This window comes from Rhea pennata, chromosome 7 (genome assembly GCF_028389875.1).
Source record: "Rhea pennata isolate bPtePen1 chromosome 7, bPtePen1.pri, whole genome shotgun sequence".
Classification (NCBI taxonomy): Eukaryota; Metazoa; Chordata; class Aves; order Rheiformes; family Rheidae; genus Rhea; species Rhea pennata.
Genome location: NC_084669.1, coordinates 23,096,753 through 23,117,684, shown reverse-complemented (window position 1 = coordinate 23,117,684; position 20,932 = coordinate 23,096,753). Strand labels below are relative to the sequence as shown.

The 20,932-nt window shown below is 40.2% G+C and overlaps 2 protein-coding genes across 2 annotated transcripts in view; one reads left to right on the top strand and one right to left on the bottom strand.

Moving 5' to 3' along the window:
• The window catches only part of PPP3CB (protein phosphatase 3 catalytic subunit beta), a 52,757-nt gene extending 48,521 nt beyond the window's left edge, over nucleotides 1-4,236 (top strand). The window contains exon 15 of the transcript XR_009959022.1: nucleotides 3,864-4,236. The gene's annotated coding sequence lies outside the window, so the exon portion shown is untranslated. The remainder of the gene's footprint in view (nucleotides 1-3,863) is intronic.
• ANXA7 (annexin A7) lies at nucleotides 1,181-19,703 on the bottom strand. The gene is made up of 13 exons (XM_062580709.1): nucleotides 19,616-19,703; nucleotides 15,192-15,246; nucleotides 11,227-11,443; nucleotides 10,794-10,901; nucleotides 10,147-10,187; nucleotides 9,214-9,316; nucleotides 8,833-8,927; nucleotides 6,198-6,311; nucleotides 5,029-5,199; nucleotides 3,332-3,502; nucleotides 3,152-3,227; nucleotides 2,057-2,169; nucleotides 1,181-1,537 (listed from the first exon to the last, which is right to left on the bottom strand). Exons 2-13 carry the CDS (start codon nucleotides 15,243-15,245, stop codon nucleotides 1,415-1,417), a joined length of 1,386 nt encoding a protein of 461 aa, XP_062436693.1. The 5' UTR covers nucleotide 15,246; nucleotides 19,616-19,703; the 3' UTR covers nucleotides 1,181-1,414.
• Nucleotides 19,704-20,932: the final 1,229 nt, after the last annotated feature.

Sequence of the window (20,932 nt, the reverse complement as noted above, 5' to 3'; positions counted from 1 at the left end):
GCCAAACAGGCAAAACCAGCCTAGCTCATTCAGTCTACACATAAACACATCACCTCATGTGTGTATATATCTGTATTTCCAAACCACTACAAACGGGTGTGTGTGTGTGTGTGTCTCCAAACCTCTAATCTGTCTCACAGTGGATACCTGCACCATCTTAGCGATGGTCAAAGTAAGAGTGGAATGTTTTTCAGTCTATTAAAATTTACTTCTATCTTTTGTCACTATTTGGACTATTTAATCTGACCAAGGAAATTTAAATTGAACAAATATCAGAAAAGTTTATAGTCTAAAGTTTGGTTTCAGTAGCAGAACATTAATATCAATGAAACATGCTTTTTTGTATGGTAAATTTGACATGTATTGTTGTTTTGGAGAAACCCCCCCTTTTTTTTTTGTCATGCAAAGGTTTGCCTTATTAGAACTACCTTTACCAGCCCTAACTGCTTTTGTTTGAGGGTTAACAGACTGTTTTACTGTTTGTAGGAGGCTATCTTCTAATACTACCTTATTTGTTAAAGCTTTGCTTAGAAATGTTAGGAAACACCTTGTAACCTGCTGGACTTCGAGCTCCCGATAAATTTATGGCTGGAAGTCAGATTCAGTTTGGCTTTCTAAAAAGCAATGTACTACTCAAAGCTGTTCTTTCAATTTAAATCCTATGAAATCATCTACACAGTAATTTCAATTGTCTATCACTGACACCTTCTGTTTGGATTTAAATACATTCCTGTAGTGTTAGCATTTACTTAGTGGATCTTTTTTTCAGTTGTTCAGTCATTTGCTGTATAAAACAGTCCTTTAAAGGAGATGCTTCAAATTAATCTGAGATATTGCTGCTCCCTTAAGCATAATAATAACTAGCTGCTTGTGTGAGAAAGTAGGTAAGGGGGATACAATCAGGTTCTGACAACCTGTCTGTGTAACGTGACTTAAACAGGACACTTTCATGTTTTTCAACATTAACAAAAACCCTCTTCAATACCTTTCCATGGCAGAGAACCTGGCCAGATTTTTACTTTACATCATAGCCTCAGCCCTCTCTGTCAGCTCAGCAGGAAAGTTTAGCTATTTCAGGAAATTCAGTGAGTACTAGAGATTCTTCTGAGACAATTAGTTTAACCATGCAGGAGTTTGGCAGAGGAGGGGTCATTTTGTCTGAGTCAAAAGGACCAAGGCATAGGGCTAATAGACAAGATACATCTTTTATTATACAATAAAGAATATTATGTGCTGTAAATTAAGGCAAATGTAAGTGCAAAAAGCTTTTTTGAATCATCAAGTAGGCATATTTGATTACACAGTTTAAAATTATTCTTTTACACACACAGATAGTTAGTATCTGCATAAAGCATGTTACATGTCCTTCAGTTTGTTTTAAAAAAGAAAACAAAAAGGCCCAGAAAATCTTCTTCTATTGACCAACAATTGCCAGCAGCAAACGCCGGTAATCACCACTCGTATCGCTTGCTATCATTGTAGCCAAAGTCTTCTGATACATTTGTGTGAACATCTGTTTAATTTGCACAAGGTCAATCTGTGCAAAGAGAGAAAAAAAAAAGCACAAAGCTTGAACACACAGCGATTTTTAACGTTTGAGGGAAGAGAAGCAGGGTGACTATCTGGGAGTTATTTTTTTTCACGGACTTTAAAATACATGTCAAAGGCCAAACATGCAATTGATTACAGGTCTTACAAGCCAGCTGTTCTCTCTAAGGAGAGACAAGCAGCTCCCAAAGCAAATGGTCCAGCTCTTGATACTTTGTTTGTGTGGACCTTAGTATCCCACATCTAGTAGTTGAACCCTTGAAGTTCAGCTGTTCATCTGCTACATGGGCAGACAACCACAGTTAGGAAAGAAGGCGAACTGAGATCATTAAAACGTTAGCCAGAAATAAATTATTATAGGAAACCTTTAAAACAAATCAACTTGTTCATCTAATTTTGAAGAGGTTAAAAGCCTCACTGCAGTTCCCAAGTTTGTTAGACAGCTTTCAGTTACGTGTGAAATTTACATCCGAAATCTCTGCATTCTGGAGGGACAAGAGTTTCTTACCTCGCTGCGGGTGACTATAATTCTGATCAGTGTAGAATCATCTGTGCCAGCTCCTTTCATAGAGTAATAAAGTCTTTCTGCAAAAAAGGCTGGGCGATTTAAAGCACATTGCACTGCAATAAAATGAATTTTTAAGATTAGTTCCAGTTCTGTATGCTCTATGGCGATACTTGGCAAGATATGCTTGGCTGCAGGCAGCTAGAGCTAGGTTTTGGTAAGGATCCAGTTATGGCAGATAACAGGAACTGTTTTATAGAGTTGAGTTTGGTTTCTAGCTGACCATGTAAGTAATTCCCTTACAAGAAAAATTACCATTAACAGTTAACTTTTCTGGAAGTGTTTTTTAAAGTTCACTGAAACCATAATTCCCAAATATGTATTTTAAACAGTTCTCTTTGGATAACTGATACTAGGATACAGGATTTTTATTTATGTTCCATTGCTAGAGTTTCACTAATAGAAGTACAGGCATAAAAGTTCTCATTCTCTAGTAGTTGCAGAATAGATCTTGTTTCAGTTACATTTTTCACACAGACAAGCCTCTCTTCTCTTTTAATACCATCAGAGCTGAGTTTTTCCCACAACTCTTCTGTAGAATATAATCTGGGAAGTTTTTGTTTAATCCAGTAGGAATTATCACTACAGAAATGCTGTTGTCATTCTCATAAGCATTCGTAGGACCAGTTTCCACAGAGTACTGGTCACTTGTTCTCACTATTAGTAAATCATGATACATTTAAAATAATTTACCATAATAAGTCAGCAGGGAAAAGTGAATTCAGAACTACAAATACTGAACAACGACTCTTGTTTCTGTGTAGTTATCTGCCTTTGCAGAAGAGTAACAAGTAGTTTCTGACTAACCTTTTCCTTGTTTCAAACTGGCTTATTTGAAATGGATGCTTATTTTCTCCACTTAAGTGCAAAGTGAGTAATCTGAGTAATTGAAGTTACTTTTCCATTAGCAAACTCTCAGATTTTGTTTTTACTTGCTATATGGCCAGTGCTGAATTGGATCTTCCTTGAATAATGTTGAGAAGGGAGTAATGTTTTAATTCCTAAAGGGGTATGGGGGAGGAAGAACATATCACTTACAAATAGCCTTCAAACCACGTTCCACATTTCCAGAAAATTCTCTGTCAATGCTGCTTAATAAATCCCGATTAGCAATCTAAAAACAAGATTAATATATGGCTAGTGAAAAGCAGTAACAAATGGAACTTTAATTCAAAATACACTGGCCAAATTCATTTGGAATCGGTGAAGAGCTCCTACCTTGGAGTACGCTTCAACCGTTGCTTTCAATTGAGGAAAACTTCTGCTTGCCAGAACCATATTAAAACAAGACTCATCAGTCCCAAGTTTTCCTTCACCTGCTTGGTACAGACGCTGAGCATCTTCCTGAGCTTTTTGATAATCCACAGTTTGATTCTCATCTCGATTACCCTGCAAGCAAGAACATCAGAGGTCAAACGAAATTACCCAGAGCAGGCTATGCTTCACATGCTTGGGGTCTGCCCTCCAAGTAGTTAGCTTCAAAAAAACCAAGCAACTTTAATTAGAGAGAGTAACATCAGTTTGAAATACTTTACATTGCTTTAAATACTCTTTGGTTCAGTATTTCTTACAAACAGAAAATAAGAAAGTGCTTCAAAACTCTTATATATAGGGCATGCTTTAAACTAGGTATACTGACCAGGACAGTTTCACCTCTACATACCATCCTATAGTTCTAGTCTTTTTCAGGAACCGTACTTAATTCTCGTATTTTCTTAATAATATAAACTTTCTCTTGATTTGTTTCTAGGCTTCAAGTTGCAAAGCAATCTTCCCAAATGAACTAATGAATTATCTTACTGAATATGCACACCTCAAGTAGCTCAGGTCTTCTGTTATACTTAGAATTTGCTCATTTCAAATAAGAATGTCTGCAGAAAGCACTTAATGTAGTTGTAACATGCCAGCAGAGCGTATGTGACATTTTATGTGCTTTGAGGTTTGTCTTTTTGCTGATTGATGCATGGATGGATACTGCTAAACATGCTAAAAATACTGGCTGAGTAGGCTTAATACATACTCTCAAATATTGTTGTGTCTATAGTGGTTAATATATTATTTAAATTGATGTGGTTGTCACAGTTACTGTAAAGTACTGGATTTATCAAAATAAAAATTAGCAGCATGAGCTTCTCAAGCTTTGCATTCTTGTGGATTTTGACTTTTTAATCCAAATACCTAGTGAAGAGCTGAACTCTCACAAAGGTAGAGGCAAACAAGATAGAGAAGTGTCATGGAAATTCCAACAGTGAACGGGCAGATTTATTAGAGAAATAAGGGAAGCTGCATTTGCTGCATACTTCCAAAGCACAGGTAACTACTATTACTTTCCTTAACACAAAGAATCCTAGTAAACTGTACAGGATAAGCAGGCTCTACGGAAGTACACAGCTGATTCTGGTGATCTGCAAAGAGCTGGCTATCACATGACTTGGGAGGTAAGTTTTGACCTGCAGTGCCTCTTAGCTCATTCTTGTGGATTTTCACAGGTATTCTACATACCATAAAGCTGATCCTGTCAGATTCACCCATATGATTTAAAAAAAAAAACATATGAGCAGCTGAGACCTTTGCTTGTAGTACCATTCATTTGCATCTGCACAACAAAGTGTTTAAAAATACATACTCTGAGGTGAATATAGGGTTCTTAATTAGGTCCCTCAATCCATCACAGATTTCTAGATGGGAAATCTCTCTTCCCTGAGGATGGACTAAAGTGTTCTATCTGGTCAGTAGGGAAAAAATTAATGGTCCAGTGCTAGTTTTCTACAAAACCTGACTCTGGCTAAGCATGTACAGGCAATTCATTTATGGAGCAATTATGAATATATGCAAAGTCAGACTGTTCACCCTTATCTTACAAAAAAACAAAACAACAATAACCACAACAACAGCAATCAGAAAATAGAGCTCACTTGGCACATGGATATCAATAATCGCTCAAAGTGTCCTGAGGTGTCTGCTCTGATGTCTTGCTCGAGGTCCCGTCCAAATTCTGATTTATAGCATTTCACTATTTCTCGAATTTCCTGATTTGTCCTTGTGCAAAGGATCTCAATCAGCACCCTCTCCTGAGTGCCTGCTCCCTGTGGGCAGAGGAAAAGAGGATGTACTGCAGAGCACTAGCTATTCATTTTTGTTTAACTGTGAAATAAAGCAGTCATTTTTTATTCTAAAGCAAAAGATACACACTTAAATCCCGCTTTGCTCAGTTTACAAATGTGTTCCCTATTCAAAACATGGCTGCTCCCTCAACGTGAAGCACAAGCAGGAACTTTTCAACGATGCTTCCTTGTCCCCAGAATAGAAATTAACTGTAGTCATCTCTATTCAAGCACGGATTAGATAAGGCTGGATCTACGTGGGACTTCTAGGCAGTGTTATAATTTACAGAGTCAAGAACAGCTGTGCCTTTGCTAAACCCAGATCTTCATTTGTGTTCCATATTCTTTAGAGATCTGCATTCGTACATGGGCTAAGTTACTATTTTCCAGTAATCTGCCATCTGCTAGCTGTTGCAACTCAAACAGGCAAGAAATAGAGAAACTGGAGGCACCAGTTTACCCAAGTTAAAAGTTTAAATCAAGTTGCATACCTAATCTCTAATGCAGTCTTAACACTTAACCATATATATTCATCACCTGACCATAAGAAAATATTCTTTTATCACTCTGCTGAGAACACTGCGATATTCTAGAAATATTTTTCAAAACCAGCAGCTTGTTCCTAGCAAGGAGAGGTACATACCTTCAATTTAAGAAATTAAGAAAGAGGGGGTACAGTTTTAATTGCACCCTGACTCCTACTAGGGTCTAGTGAAAAGTACTGCTGAGAGAATGGCAGAGAACAAAGTTGTGTGCTGCAGCGCTTTGATCCCCTGCTGGAGCGTTGCTCCCAATAGCTAGTCCTGCAGAAATTGGCTGGAACTGGAAGATGCAGCAGAAAAGACTTTTAAACCCCACAGTACCTAAATTTGTTTGCTACCACAAGATTTTTGAACAGTGTGTATGGATCAGGTACTCAGTTTTCTTAGATGAGCATTTAAAGATGGTTTTAATCTATTTTGTTCACAGCAAAACCATACCTTCATTGCATGATGTAAACTCCAAGCATCATAATAGGTGCTAGGCATGAAGAGTGCTAGAATCAGTTCTTCCACATTTCCACTTAACTCAGACTTCAGATCTTTAATTAAGTCCTGTGCAATTATAAACATAAGAAGGGAGTCATAATATGGCAGCAGCAAAATCATTAGCAATTACTTGAAGTGGCCCTGTTCACAAGTCAGGGCTTGCAGCAGGCTTTAGTCTTCAGTTAAAAGTCTAGGTGATCAACAAATATTTATTCAGTTCCTCTGACCATGCGTGAAGTCTAGTGAGTTGTGACAACTCAGGTCACAATGTCAGAAGTCTCAAGAGATGTATTTTACAGGTTTTCTACTCCTTTGGCTAAGGAAAATACTGTGACATCACATCCAAAATTCAAAAAGTCTGTTTGCTGATTTTCACAGGAAAATCTGAAGATCCAATGCTCAAAAGCAAAGCTGAACTGTGGGGAGTGTTACCCATGTATTTAGATTATATTTTGAAAAAGTTCAAGCTGTATCTTACCTGTGTGACTGATTTCTACCTTTGTGTTACTTTTACTGTAAATCTTTGAATGTCTTCTGTTCTTACAAAGAACAGTGACAGCTCAGCTTTTCCACTCTCTCCTCCCTAATAAGGTTTTTCTAATTGCTGCCTGTAGGGAAGAGAACCTATCGTTTTCCATTTTACATTTCTTTTAGTGGGAAGAATTTTCTAGGAAAATCTTTACTATGATATTTTTAAAATTCATTCAAGGAAAAGCCAGGTCTTCATATGATAAAATGAGGAGGGGAAAAAAAAAAAAAGCACCGAAGTTTGCTCTTTGCAACCTTCAAGACTGTGTTAATGGGATATGGATACTGTTGGTTTCTTCCTCCTTCCCCCTATCTTTGGGAGCTTCCTACCAGACAAGAAATTTGGGATTAAGCAGTTTAAGCAGCTTCAAAACACAGGGCATTCAAAGCATAGCATTTTATTTTACTACGAACTGCTTCTAGCTCCTTTCACTGCCCCTTTTTATTGCTAGTCATTATCTACAGGGTGCTCAAAACAGTTGGTGATTTAAACTAATTTCAGTTGCAAATTCTGGACATTAAGGATATGCACACTCCCCCCCCGCACACACTTAGTCCAAAAAAAAAAATAATGTAGTTAGGTTCTTGTGAAAGATGCTGAGATCACTAACAGCAGTTCTGTTATAGGCCTTTTTTTGTTTTAGATCTAGGTTGTCTTCTAGTTTAGCTCAAAGAGAAGTGTTGTACATCATAGCTTTTTAATGCTTTTTGCGATGTCTTCTAGAGTTCGCTTATTACTGAAATCATGTCGTAGACATAAATGGTTTGAGTTGCAGCAGAATAGTGAACTCCTGAAAAAATGCCATAACTATAAAACTGCATTTTAAATTGCTTTTTACTGACTTACAGGGAACAGCTTCTTTAATCTGATACAGATAATTAGGAGTTCAGAAAGCTGGCTGCAAAGGAGTTTCTTCTGGTAGTTTTAAGAAAATAGTTTGTCTGCCAAAAGTATGCAATGGGAAGAAAGGCAAACAAACTGTTTATTTCTCCATTGAGAAACAGTCTTGTAGCTAAGACACAGTCCACCAAAATTCCTGGTTATCTGCTGCCTCTGAGATGCCTAAGTCACCTTGCAGAACCTCAGAAACAACCAGAAATGTTCTTTTAAACTTACCCAAGAACCACCCCATCTGAGCAACTCAAGATCTTTTTCTACTTATATTTGCTGAGGGAACCTTTGTTATTTATAATCTGAGAATCACTAACATTCCTCACAAGCACAGTCTTACTCCTTTCTTCTAAAATACTAGTTAACTACTTGGCAATACCATCTGTAACATGCTGTAGCGATTGGAGAACTCGCCCCAGGAAGGAGGAAGCCTGAGTTCAGTTCCCTCCAGGTATTTCCAAACCTGCTTCTACCTCTTACAGAACTACCTTAACCACAAACAAATAAGTCAGCCTGGTGGAAGAGGGGAGAGTCCTCTTTCTGCTCTACTTTTGAAGCTGTACTACTGAGCTAACAAAAATGCAGGATTTTGTGGCAGCAGAAAACACAGACAGGAGAATGATTTGAGAGCAAGTGCCTATAGCACTCTCTTTGGAAAGGAACTATACCTTATGGAACGTAACGGAGGAGACGGGTATGTACTTGCCTGCAACCTTGAAGTGAGCCCAAAGAGTGATGGCAGTAAGGGTTTATGGCTGAGTTAATTCAATAAGGTAAGTAAGTCCTAGGTGTTCAATTGCCACCAATCCAAAACCCTTTTCTCTGTTTCTTAGGAGAAAAAGGATTTCAGTGCTAGTTTGTGTACAAACACCTCCGAGTAGTTTCAGGCACAAATACAAGGACAGTTTAAGCTTGTTTGTTTTCTACCTGTTGAGCATTAAAAATCGAAGAAGCTTGTTTGGTTAGGGACGGAGCTTTCCTCCTACCAGGTATCAGGATAATATTGAATGTTATATATGAGGTTTCCCTAGCTGCTGCACAGCAAGGAATATAACCAGAGAGTTGCATTTAAAAAATTCCCCAAACCGCTCCCTGAGCCTAAAACGCAATCAGGCAGTTATAGCAGCAGCTGGAGTGTTACTGATTCAAAAAAACTAGTGACCATACCTTGCCATACATAGTCTTGAAAGCTGCTTTGATTTTTTGCCTCTGATCGTTGGAGCGGTTAGCTACAACATTGATGATAGCCTTCTCATCAGTTCCTTGGAAACAGAAAGGCAATTTCATGTAAGAACTCATTAAACCCTGCAAGTTTGTCCAGTTTGTAATTGCACATTTGGGCACAGTTATACAAATGCATGACTATCATTTACACCTATTTACCAATTAATCTTAATAACTTACTCTGCCAAAGCGCCCAAGGCATTTTGAAAGTATGACTCAAAAGCTCAAGGGGAAAAAAAAAGGGTTAAATAAAACTGAAGAAAGGGGCAAAATGGAATTAACAAATAAGCTCAATAGAAATTTAAGCTTCTATTATGTACTTACCAAACCCCTTCATAGCTTTGCGCAGAATTTCTGCATCCCTTCCAGCATCAAAGTTTGCTGCAGCTTGAATTGTGCCCTGGGTACACTGAACCATTGCCGCAGGCTGAGAATAAGAAAGTCATGTGTAACTAGCTATTCTGCACAGTACAAATTTGAGTTAAAACTTTGCAGTCAATACTTCAGCTAGACAAGTCTATTAGTTCTCCATTCCTTTCCAACACAGAATCAGGATGACACTTAGTTTTGTTGAACAGCTTTGACCCACCAATACCAAAGTGCTTTTAGCAAGTGCTTTGGATGAAGATCTACTGTAGAGTATGCACAGATGCTGTGTTACCATTGTGTTCAGGTTGTATTCTGAGCGTGGCATTTGGACTTTCTGGGTGTAGGTCTGAGAAAAGAACTACTATGCAGCTAAAAGAAAGTAGCTTTCCTCTAAATCTTGATGCAGAACAAAATGGTTCATTTGCCTAGCTGCAGTGTGCTGGACTTCACTACTGCAAAGAGATCTTTTGCACTAAAGAGAAGTTGGTCACTTTGTAAACCATTTGATAATATAAGACCAGTTTATACCTTCCATGTACACCAAACTATGGGAAAAGCTATACTAAAATACCTGTTTGTAACTATAAGATTGCTTAAATGTAATCATGTTTTCAAATGGAAAATTAGGAGTAAATCTGAACTCTATTGAAAGCACTGTCAACAATTATTTTTCCATGTGGCAATTTTTATCTTTTTCACCTTTAGCACAAAGCCCCAGTAAAAACAGTGGGATGTACAATCCTCTATGATACATGCCCTGCCCATACTCAGTCCCTACATTCCTCCATGCAACCAGCTGTGAATACACTGCTCTACCAACAGACAGAACAGGTGAGAAAACTACAGAAGCCATAGAAGTTTGATTATAAAAGAGGATACAGCACATACCGGGCCAGGCATTGGTGATGGTGCTTGTCCACCAGGATATCCTACCAAATTTAAGAACAGGATAAAAGTAATTAATTATGTTTCTTCTTATTACCATAAATGCTGTCTGATCTGAAAATAAAACCATCTATCGAATACATGACAGCCCTACCAATGCACAACTTGTTTCCTGGGTAATGAAACCTATAATGTTCTTGATGGTAGCTGACCATTCAAAGCATTAAAAACACCACACTGTTTTTAAGCAATTGTGCACATTTTCCTTTCCACTTCCCCCATTATAATAGGGATCACAAACACACAGATCTACTTAAGACTGCTGAAAAATGCATAAATGTCTCTGAGCTGCACAGAACAGCCAGACACTCACTGACTGTACCCTCTGGATTTTACAGCTCTCACTGGATACCTGCAGTACAAGGAAGGGTAAGTACATCAATGACAGGCATCCCATTTCGATATAATACAGAGATGGTTCTCATCTGCCATTCACTGGTCTTGTCAAGTAAAGTGGTAGGAAATGTACAGTATGTGAACCTCAACAGCTAGCAATGAGGGCCTACTTCTTTGTTACTACCTATCTTGGAATCCCGTGGTTCAACTCTGGATGCTTGAAATTCCTTATATATGGTGAAACACCCACATACCTGGAATCTGTGCAGGTCCACCTCCGCCATAGTTTTGGGCAGGAGGCTGAGGATAGCCACCAAAGCCAGGGCCAGCAGGAGGCACACCAAACCCAGGGCCTGTAGGAGCTGGAAGAAAGATTTTAGCACACTTTGTTTTATAGTTGATTTTTGATACAACGAAAGCCAGGTTACTGATAAGAGTTAGGCAAGAGACTAACAGCAACCTACCACTTCTTTTCTCTGTGTCTTTGCAGTGGCCAGCAATGCAAAGGCATCAAAGCCCTGCTATCATCAAGTATCTGTTGACACATATCAGTCTGTCTGATTGTCTAAATACTACTGCCTCTATTAATTACTAAACAAATCTGTTTTTCTTTACTACTTCTACCAAGCACAGGGAATGGTTACAACAGAAATAACTCTTGAGGGATAGTCTAATAAAGGATGTTACCTCCAGGATAAGATGGCACTCCTCCAGCCTGGGGCGCTCCAGGATAGCCCCCCGGGGCAGGGTAGCCCCCGGGGGCAGCATATCCTGCTGCCCCTGGATACCCAGCACTTGGCGGTGCTGCAGGATAGGCTCCACCTCCTGCTGGAGGGTATCCTCCAGGAACGGTGGGATAGGAGTACTGACCAGCTGGCGGATAAACAGACTCTTGACCTGTTGGCTGAAACAAAACCAGGATGTTTGTATGTCTATTAACAGGACATTAGAGTAAAAATGCTCAAGCTACCAAAATGTCCACATTTATAATAATATGTCATCAGATTAGCCCTTAAAGCAGCAGCAGAATTCACAAAGCCTGGATGTGAACCTCCTGGCTGGGCTTTCTGATGTGTCTCTCTTGTTGAAACAACCCTTATGCAGAATCAGAGTGCTGTAGGGGGAAGGCACCTCTGGAGGCCTCTGAACCCATCCTCTTTCAAAGCAGGGCCAACTTTAGAGTTAGATGAGCTTGCTCAGGGCCTTGTCAAGTTTTGAACTTGAAGTCTCCAAAGACAGCGACTCCACAGCCTCTCTGGTTCCAGTGTTCAACCACTCTCATTGTGAAAAACATTTTCTTGAATCAAATTACAATTTCCCTTGCTGCAACCTGTGATTATTGCCTGCTGCCCCCTTTCATGTTGTACCTCTGGGAAAAGTCTGGCTCCAATTCCTCTGTTACCCCTTCTTAGGCAGTAGAATATTGAACCGATCTCCTCTCTTCTCCAGGCTAGCGGCCCTCCCTGGACTCACACCAGTTTGACCATATCTCTGTTGTACCGTGGTCCAAAACTGGACACAGTGAGCACAGAGGAACAATCATTTCCCTTAACCTGCCAGCTTTGCTCTTGCTAAAGCCCAATGCACCATTAGCTTTCATCTTCACAAGAGCACACCACTGACTCACGTTCAGCTTGTTAACCACCGGAACGAAGGCCTCTTACTGGAAAGCTGCTACTCTTATGTCTCTTAACTAAGAGGTGAGCTCACAGTTCTGGCTTGCTTTCAGTGAATCATTAGTAGCCTGTCTCCTTTTTTTAATAAGGCTCTTAAGAGCATAATGTCTTTCAGACTTCTACCTCTCACGTGCATTTGGCTGAACACAGCCAGTATTTTCAAAAGTTGTAAGGTAAAAGCTGGCAGAATTCTTTATTTTATTTGGAAAACACTTTATAAACCATGAACATTCACAGACTAAATCTGGACCACTGAGTCAGATTTAACAGCCATTACAGGTTTTAAACAAAAAGAATTTAACAACAAATCATACGTCCAAATACTTCCATTCTGCGATGTGTGAGATTTTGTTAACAATGTCATGAAGGTTGACATTAGCATTAATTCACATCATCATTAAAAATGTTTATATGAAAGGCTAGGATCTCTAAGGGGAAAGAAACCCTGTAGGTTAAAAGCCATATACTTGATCTTGAAACCCACTTACTTAAAATCCGGTTCATAACCAAGTGTAACATGGGTTTGTTGTTACTCATTTATTGGGAACAATCCTTACCCACTAACTTTGCATAGATCACCCACACAGTTGGTACAATACGCACTCATTCCTGAGTACAGAAAACACAAATAAACAGCAAAACAGTAAAGTTTAGCTCAAACACTGCCTTCAGGTTTGGTTGCTCCAAGTTTTCTACCTCCAGACTACTGTGCCAATACTACAGTAAGATCCTTTTCCCTAACGGGATATTCTAACCCTTCTCAACTCTGTTTCAGCCAGACTCGGCAAAAAGATTTTAATGGAATTTAGGTTCACAAATCCAAAATTAGGATCCCCCAAAGCCTTGCTCAGCTGACCATCACTATTACAGAAGGAAAAACTCTTTCCTTTCATATTGTTTTTTGCACTGGTTATCACTTGGGGCATAAGCCAGAAGGAAAAAAAAGTATTTGGGGAGTAAACAAACATTATTAATGAGACTAGAAAAATGTATAATTGTTGTACTAGAATATGGGGAGTCTTTAAAATTCATTCATTAAAGTTGATAATATTTTAGATGCTAGTTAAAAAAAAATGTTCAGATGTACTTAAAAATATCAAACACAATAAATTACAGCTACACTCATGAGTATTCAGCAGAATCTAGAAGGGAAACAAGAAATCCTGGAATTAGGTCTGGTTTCTAACATGCTTGTCTTTAATTTCACTGACTTTTTAGCATTTCAACGTGAGCAGACTCTGAAGGAAGCTCTTTCCAAAGTTGGGGCATACTTTCAGATCATTTCTCCAGTGTCTGTCCCTTGATACACTGTAGTGAAGAAACTCACACTACAGTTTTTCCCTTGGAGCACTTACACATCTCTATTTCCTGCGATGTATTCCATGAAAACTGTAAAAACTTAGTATTTCAGACTCCCATCTGTGTCACATTTGGGTGATCTTGACAAACAAGCCCAGAAATTAGTGAAAGGTTATAGACAGACTGCATAACTGTGTAACTTTTGTTTCCTTAAGACACCAGACTATGGAAATCTGTTTATTAAGTAAAGATTTACTGAGTGAAGATTAGAAATGTTCTGCTACTGCTTCCACTTCCTGGTGCAAAAGACACACTCTGGGAATAACTCCAAATCCTTTTCTCAGTAATCTGCACCTCAGCACAGTAAGGCAGATACCGGAGGGGCTAATAAAAACAGATGCTGTGAAACAACTGTTGCTAGTGACCATTATTTGCGAAAAAGTGAGCATCAGAGGCCTTAAGGTGGGTATGAAACTACAGAGAAAAACAGAAAACTAATACAGAACTTAGTAAAGGTCCTTTCTGTGTGGCCCAGAAGGTGCTTCTCTAAAACTCCCCGCTCACTGTCCAGGCCTTTTCTCCACTAGCCACATGACCAGTCACTGCAACAAGAAGCAGTCTCTCATCAGTCACTTTCTGAACTACGACTCTTCTAAACAGAAGGAAAGCTTTATCTGGAACTGTAAAGCAAAATAACTGTAGAATTGATTGCATGTATTTATACTTTTTAGCTATTTTAGGGGGAATCCAAATTGATCTCCATGCTTAAGTCTAATTCAGCACTACGTAAAACACAAACCACGTAAAATTCCCAGTTACAGTATGTTCAGTGCCATACTAATAAAAATACACACTTGCATCTAGCTTTGAAAAATAACGAAGAAGTTATCAACAACATGGCAGTACCACCCACAAAATGATTTGATTCCAGCTTTTCATTAAGTTTCATTGGAATTTTAAGCCCAATCAGTCATGCGGTGAGGGTGGAACCAAGTCCTGCAGCCGAAGGGTAAGGGGTGTAGGGAGATCAAAGTCAAGACATTGTCCTGCATCTTCAGCAAAACATTTGCTTGGTGTCGTATGAAAGCTGGTGTACTTGAGCAAAGCTGCTGAGCATTGCAGGTTCTTTCTGAAGGCAATGGCCACTCCGGTTGGTTCAGCATCTCTATAAATGCTGGGGTAGGGAACTGCTTTGGCAGAGAGAGATTCAAAGATTACTTCTGATCCCGTACCTGAAGACCTTCATATTTATGTAAAGACTACTAATTCTTAAAAATATTTATTTACTGAGATGATAGCTAACTAAATATGTAGGAACTCACAAGACCAATAAATGAACAAACAAGCAAAGCCAAACAAATAACCCTTGTGGAACAACAGGCAACATTAAAAAAATATCTTAAACTTCCTTCTTTTAATTCTTACGAGACAGAGAATCAAACCATATCCTTTGGCAACTATGGAAGTGCTCAGGTATTTTATTTCCTAATGTTTATTTATAATGTAAAGTCATTCTCAGGGATGTAGGGATGAAAACAAAGACTATAATCTACAGAGAATACCTTGTGTGAACTGACAGCTAGTATTTACAGAAACACAGCACAGTACGTTTACAGCACAGTAAAATATATTTACAGAATATATTAGGAGTGTAACACATTTAAGAACCATACTTACAGGATAACCAGGGAAAGCAGGATAGCCTGAAGGGGGATAACCTGGGTATGACATTCTGAAAAAGAAAGATATTTTCATTGGAATGGTACTACATATGCATTTGTAGCTGATTACCTGTTTTGCTTGCTAATTACCTGTTATATCACTTGAATAATATGTTTAGTATGTTCAGTAGAGCTCAGGAATACTTGTCAGCTATTAAACACAAACTTTCCTTTTCCATGTACATGACAAGCAAGCTTGCAAGTAGCAAGCAGGATACAGAAGGGAAGTATCATTTTGTTATTAACTAACTGCCATCCTTACTTAGGATCAGGTAAATACTTCATGGTAAGAGGCTTGAACCTCCACAAAGAATTCTGAAGTATGGGGTTACAGGCCTTGAAGTGCTGAAAGGAAGAGCGGCTGACTCCTATGCTAGAATAGGAACAGAATAGTTGGGCTAGAAAATGGCCCCACTTCTGCACTGCATCACTTACGTCCTCTCACCCTGCACGCCTTTCTTCATGGGAATAGTTCCTAGAAGAGTAAAACCCTATCTAGCCCATGTAAAAAAGTAATTTGATAGAAATGTGTTTTTAATTATTAACTGCTTTTGGCTATATTATGAAATAGATGCACGCACTGCTAAACAGAGAATAATTATTAGAAAGATCAAATAATTTGAAACTAAAAAGTAGAATGATGCTTACATCATGCAATTTGCAAGGAAGCTTAGGGTTGTGACAGAATAGTTATCTGAGAAAGCCCATTCTCCCAGAATGAGTTTACTTAGAGCTTAGAAATCAGCCAGAGAAGTACAGTATTTTTATTAAAATAAGGAAATGAAAAATTAGACTGGCTGACCAGCAGAACAGGTTTATTAACCATATCTTAAGAGTGTGCTCAAGCATGGGAGGGCCAGGGTGATTCAACAACCATATTTCAATTACTTTGACCTTTGAGTCACTTTCAGAATTCCACATTCATCTGACTCCTATAAAACGTAAGAAATGACTCAGTAATGAACACAGAACCTCCTGCAGAATTAAACTGCACCAGACAGTGGTAAGTGCACAGTGAAAAGGGTGGGCGAAGATCTGAATTTTAATCCAAAGTGGGTATTTAAGAGAAGAAAACATTACAAATAATAGCATTTTTTTAGCTAAATGCATTTAAAGCTATTAGCATAATGGAAACTTGCACGAAAGGCATGCAAGAAATGGGAGGAAAGGTTCAGGCAAAAGACAGATGCCTACTTTTTGAGCATGCATGGATCTCATCATTTAACTGACTCCTCTGCCAAAAATGTCCTCCCAGATGGAAAACATTCACTTTTCTTGCACAAAGGTCATTGGAGAGGGAAAGGGGGGGGGGGAGGATAACCTGCTGGAGTGGAGAGATCCCTGCACAGAACCCACCTTCACATCCACGTCTGCTTAGCCCATGCAGGCAATCACTTGTGAAAAGAACTGCTCGGGCTAAGGGAGGAGGAGGATCAGTTCTATTTTTAAAGATTCTTTAAAAGTCACTAGAATTGCTATTTTATAATCTATTCCTGAACAAAAGAGTGAGTTTAACCTCTCTAAAAATACTTTATGCAGCTGGATTTATTTTTCGTTTTTACTTCCAAATACTAACACACTTGTGCTTAAACAAAGTACTGAAACCAGGAAGTATCAGGACAAATTGAGTACATCAGCTTCTAGCATACTCCACATTTACCTCCAAATCTTACTTGCAATACCCAGCATCATTTCATTTGTGTAGATGATTTCTGTTTCCTGACAATAAACATTGATTTTAGTCCCATTTTTAATAGCGGGGCTCGGAAAGTAGAAATGGAACAGGACAGAAATCAACCATGTTTCCAGTTATTTGGAGAAGGAGTTTCAAGGCCATTAGCCAAGTTACTAAACATTTAAAAGCAGAAAGAAAAATAATATTAATGCTGACCAGTAAGATTCCCGATCAGGGACTGGGAATCACTTACTGTATGTTTGTAAGACAACACATATCTTATCTGCACAAATCAAGGAAAATGGGATAAATAAGAAAGAACAGAACACAGTTAATGATTGTTCAGCATTTCTAGGTATGCACTGACCAAAACACATGGATTTGAAAACAGTACTCTTATTGTATTGCACCATGACGGGAATAGTTGTTTATATAAACAAACATCTCAGAATTAATGTGGAAAACATTAAAAATGAGTACATTAGTTCAAATAAGTGCCAAAACAAACTTTTAGAAAAGTACAACTATGCAGTCTCACACTGATAAAATAGAGCTGAAAATATGAAGTGAGAGCTATAAAACTATTACAATCATCTTGAATAATCTCTTAAACAGTCCTTCCAAATACATAAAGGGGGAAGAACAACATGAGAAGTTATTTTTAAATCTTAAGCTTTAAATAACAATTAGCAGTGTTTATGATTATTTCCCTAAGAAGAAACAGCTTAATCCAGTATCTGTAGCAATACTTTTTACTGAAAGCTATTCAAATTGACTTTAAATTTTAGTTTTCAACATCACATTTCTTATTTCTGTTACTTGACTCTGAAACTCCTTTCAGGAACAAGCCAACTAGTGACATTTCCTTTGGATTTTAGTTCACTCTTACTGCTTATAAACAAAATCTTATGTCAGGGTTATTCACCATAATCCAACACAAAGTAGCACAACTGAAAATTAAAAAAAAAAAAAAAAAAAAAAAAAGCTTCAGCTTTTTAACATAATTTAATTCAACTGAAGTTACACTACTAAAAAGACAAGACAAGTTAAGACTGTAAAGCTTACTGACATGCATTGTATCATTTCCACTGTACTAATATGCTTTTCAAAATCAACATCTGGTGACCACAGCTTTTAAATACTTTAATTTGTACAAATTAATGGGATTCAACAATCCTTCAGTCATATTAAAATACATCAAAGTTTAGACTTATTGGTAGGATAATTCACTTAAAATGCGCTTAAGATGTACATTTCCAACATTTCATTTTCAACCAAAAAAAGCTATCAATGCTGTCTTATATTTTTGATTAGCAAATTAATCCCCCATGTAAACCTGTGGCTAACAGCACCCTTTTAAATTAACACTTTTCTTACTTTCATTGTACCAGTTCCTTTCCTAGGATTCAGACAATTTCTGAGGCAAGGTCTTTGAGGCCAGGTACTGGGAATCACAATATTTCATTTAACCTCTCCCATCTTAACACGGCCCTGATTCCTACTAGTCATTCTTCAGAAACCAAAAAGTTTCTTTGTATTTTCTTGATCTAGTTGATGGGATTTGGGGAGCGGAAGATGATTTAGAGTCATAAAAGGCTCAAATAAGGGCCAGTGCTTCAGTAACTTCATCCCTTTTATAGCTACATCAGCATATACTAAACCGGGATTTTAGATGTGCCTCTTACATCAGTTACAAGATTCGCTTTAAAAGCTAGTTTGACCAGACCGTAGTAACTACTGGAACAGCTTTCTGTATACACCTCTGCTTTCTAAATTAAACCACACAATATTAAGTATTTATTAACCATAAGCCAGCTGTTTCCACAACACATGGCCTCACCATCTCAGCACAGAGTATCTGGAAGGAGGGCAGAGGCTCTGCCATTACTACTTTTATAACCAAACGAGAACAAAATTGCCCAGCAGAATTTGTTTTTAATAAGATTAATTTTTTTTCCATCCGTTTTTCCTGAACAGTTTACAAACCACGAAAAGAGGGGTCTGCGTAGATTACTTAAAAGGCAGATCGGGCGCTTTTCTGATCTGCCCAGTGAGTCATCAGGTCGCGCTGGCCAAGCTCGTGGTTTTTTGTTTTCTTCCTCTCTTTAGTCTAAAATCGTCACTCGAGTTTCGGGGGGGGAGGACGGTGCCTCCAGCCTCCACGGCGCAGGGGAAGGTGCCCGGGCAGCGCGGCGGCCCGCAGGCCCCCGGCTAAGGCACGCGGACCCGCCCCGCGGCCGTTACCGCCGCGCGCCGGCCGTTACCGACCCGCGGCCGTTACCGCCGCCGCCCCCCGGCGCGCGCCGCGGCCGTCGCCGGCGGCGAGGGAGCGGCCGGCGCCCGCCCCTGCCGGCGGGTGCCGGGGCGGGCAGGGCAGCGGCGGCCGCGGGGGAGCCCGGGTACCGGCGCGGAGCGGCCGCTCCTCGCGCCGCGGCTGGCGAGGCGGCCGCAGGCAGCCGGGCCAGGTACTGATGTGGCGAGGCGAGCGGCGCCTCCGGGGCGCTGCAGGGCGCCGCTCCCCGCGGCGGCGCGGCAGGAGCCCCCGGCCGCGGGCTGCCGCGCTCCCGGCCCGGGCAGCAGCCCGGCTGCGTCAGGGGGCCGCGGGGCGATGCCGCCGGCGGGGGCTGCGTGCGGGCCGGGGTGGTGCCCGCGGCGGGGGACGCGCGCGGTCTCGCGGCCGCGCCCCCCCTTCGCCGCTACCTCACCTGCGGGCAAAACCGCGGAGCCTCGGGCCTCCCTCCCGCAGCTGAACCGCAAAATGGAGGCTGTGATGCCGGGCGGCACCCGGCCGCCCCGCCCCGCCCCGCGGCCCGGGCCCGCCCCGGCCCGGCCCCGCGCCGCCGGGCAGGGGCGCCGCGCCCCAGGCGCGGCACCGCCGAGGCGGCGGTGCTCGTGGCCCTCCTAGCCCCGGACCTCCTTCTGCTGTGCGCAGGCTTGCCCCATCTTACTGACGGCTGCGGTACGTCCGGCTCTGCCTCTAAGCGGCGAGGAGGTAAGTCTGAAAAGAGAAGTGCCACAGACACGCAGAACAACTTAACGCCTAGCTGTGCTAGGAAGCAGTCAGCACAGGAAACAGCATGGGCTGCGCCTGCACGAGGGTCCCTTGACCTTCCTCTTCTAGGTGAATGACTGAAGTCCACATTGCAGTTTCCCTACGACACCACTAAAATGAAATTCAGCCCTCATGCATGAGGCTTTAAATCAAGTCTGTCATCCAGTGACACGAGTCTTTAAATCAAGTCTGTCATCCAGTAACTAGCAGGTAGTTAGCCAAAACATCCAGGCCACCTGACTAGTGTGTACCTGGGAAAGTGTATCAAGGACACTAGTGGAGCTAGAAAAATTGGTCCTTTTTATCTAGTTAATGAAGATCAGCATCTATGACCCTAGAGGGCATAAAGGTAAGACTATCCTGACTACTAGACTGAGAAAGAAATCTCACTTACAGTCACTTGTACATGACTAACTGCTATGGGAAGTGACTTAGTGTTTTGTTTCTTTTTAAAAATCTATTGTAATGTTTATTCGTATTATATTTGGAACAGACAATACATACAATTAATCCTGCCTTTACCCTTTACCCTGTGGCTAATTACTCAGAAGAAATTCTAGACAGCAAGATGCAGTTTATGAAGGATGCACCCATACTATTATGCACTGGTTACCTGTGATTATTCAAGGCAAGTTCTCCCTGCTTTTGTTATGATAAACATATGCTAGCAGTTCAGAGATCACTTAAAAAACAAGCTGTTTTTTCCCGTAATCTGGTGCTGTGCTTGAGTGCTAGATGAAACAACAGCCATTGCATTACTTGTCTGTAAAACAGCATTAAGTGCAGGCAGCAGAAAATAGGTGGGTAATAATTTACCATACTTGCCCACTTGAGATGACAAGCACCTAACAGCACATACAGAATTTGAACAGTGACCTATCTTCAGCAACACTGGGCCTGCATCTCCCTTGTATTCCCAGAATTTATCAGAAACAACTTTAAGAATTTAATGCTTGTAGCATTCTAGAGT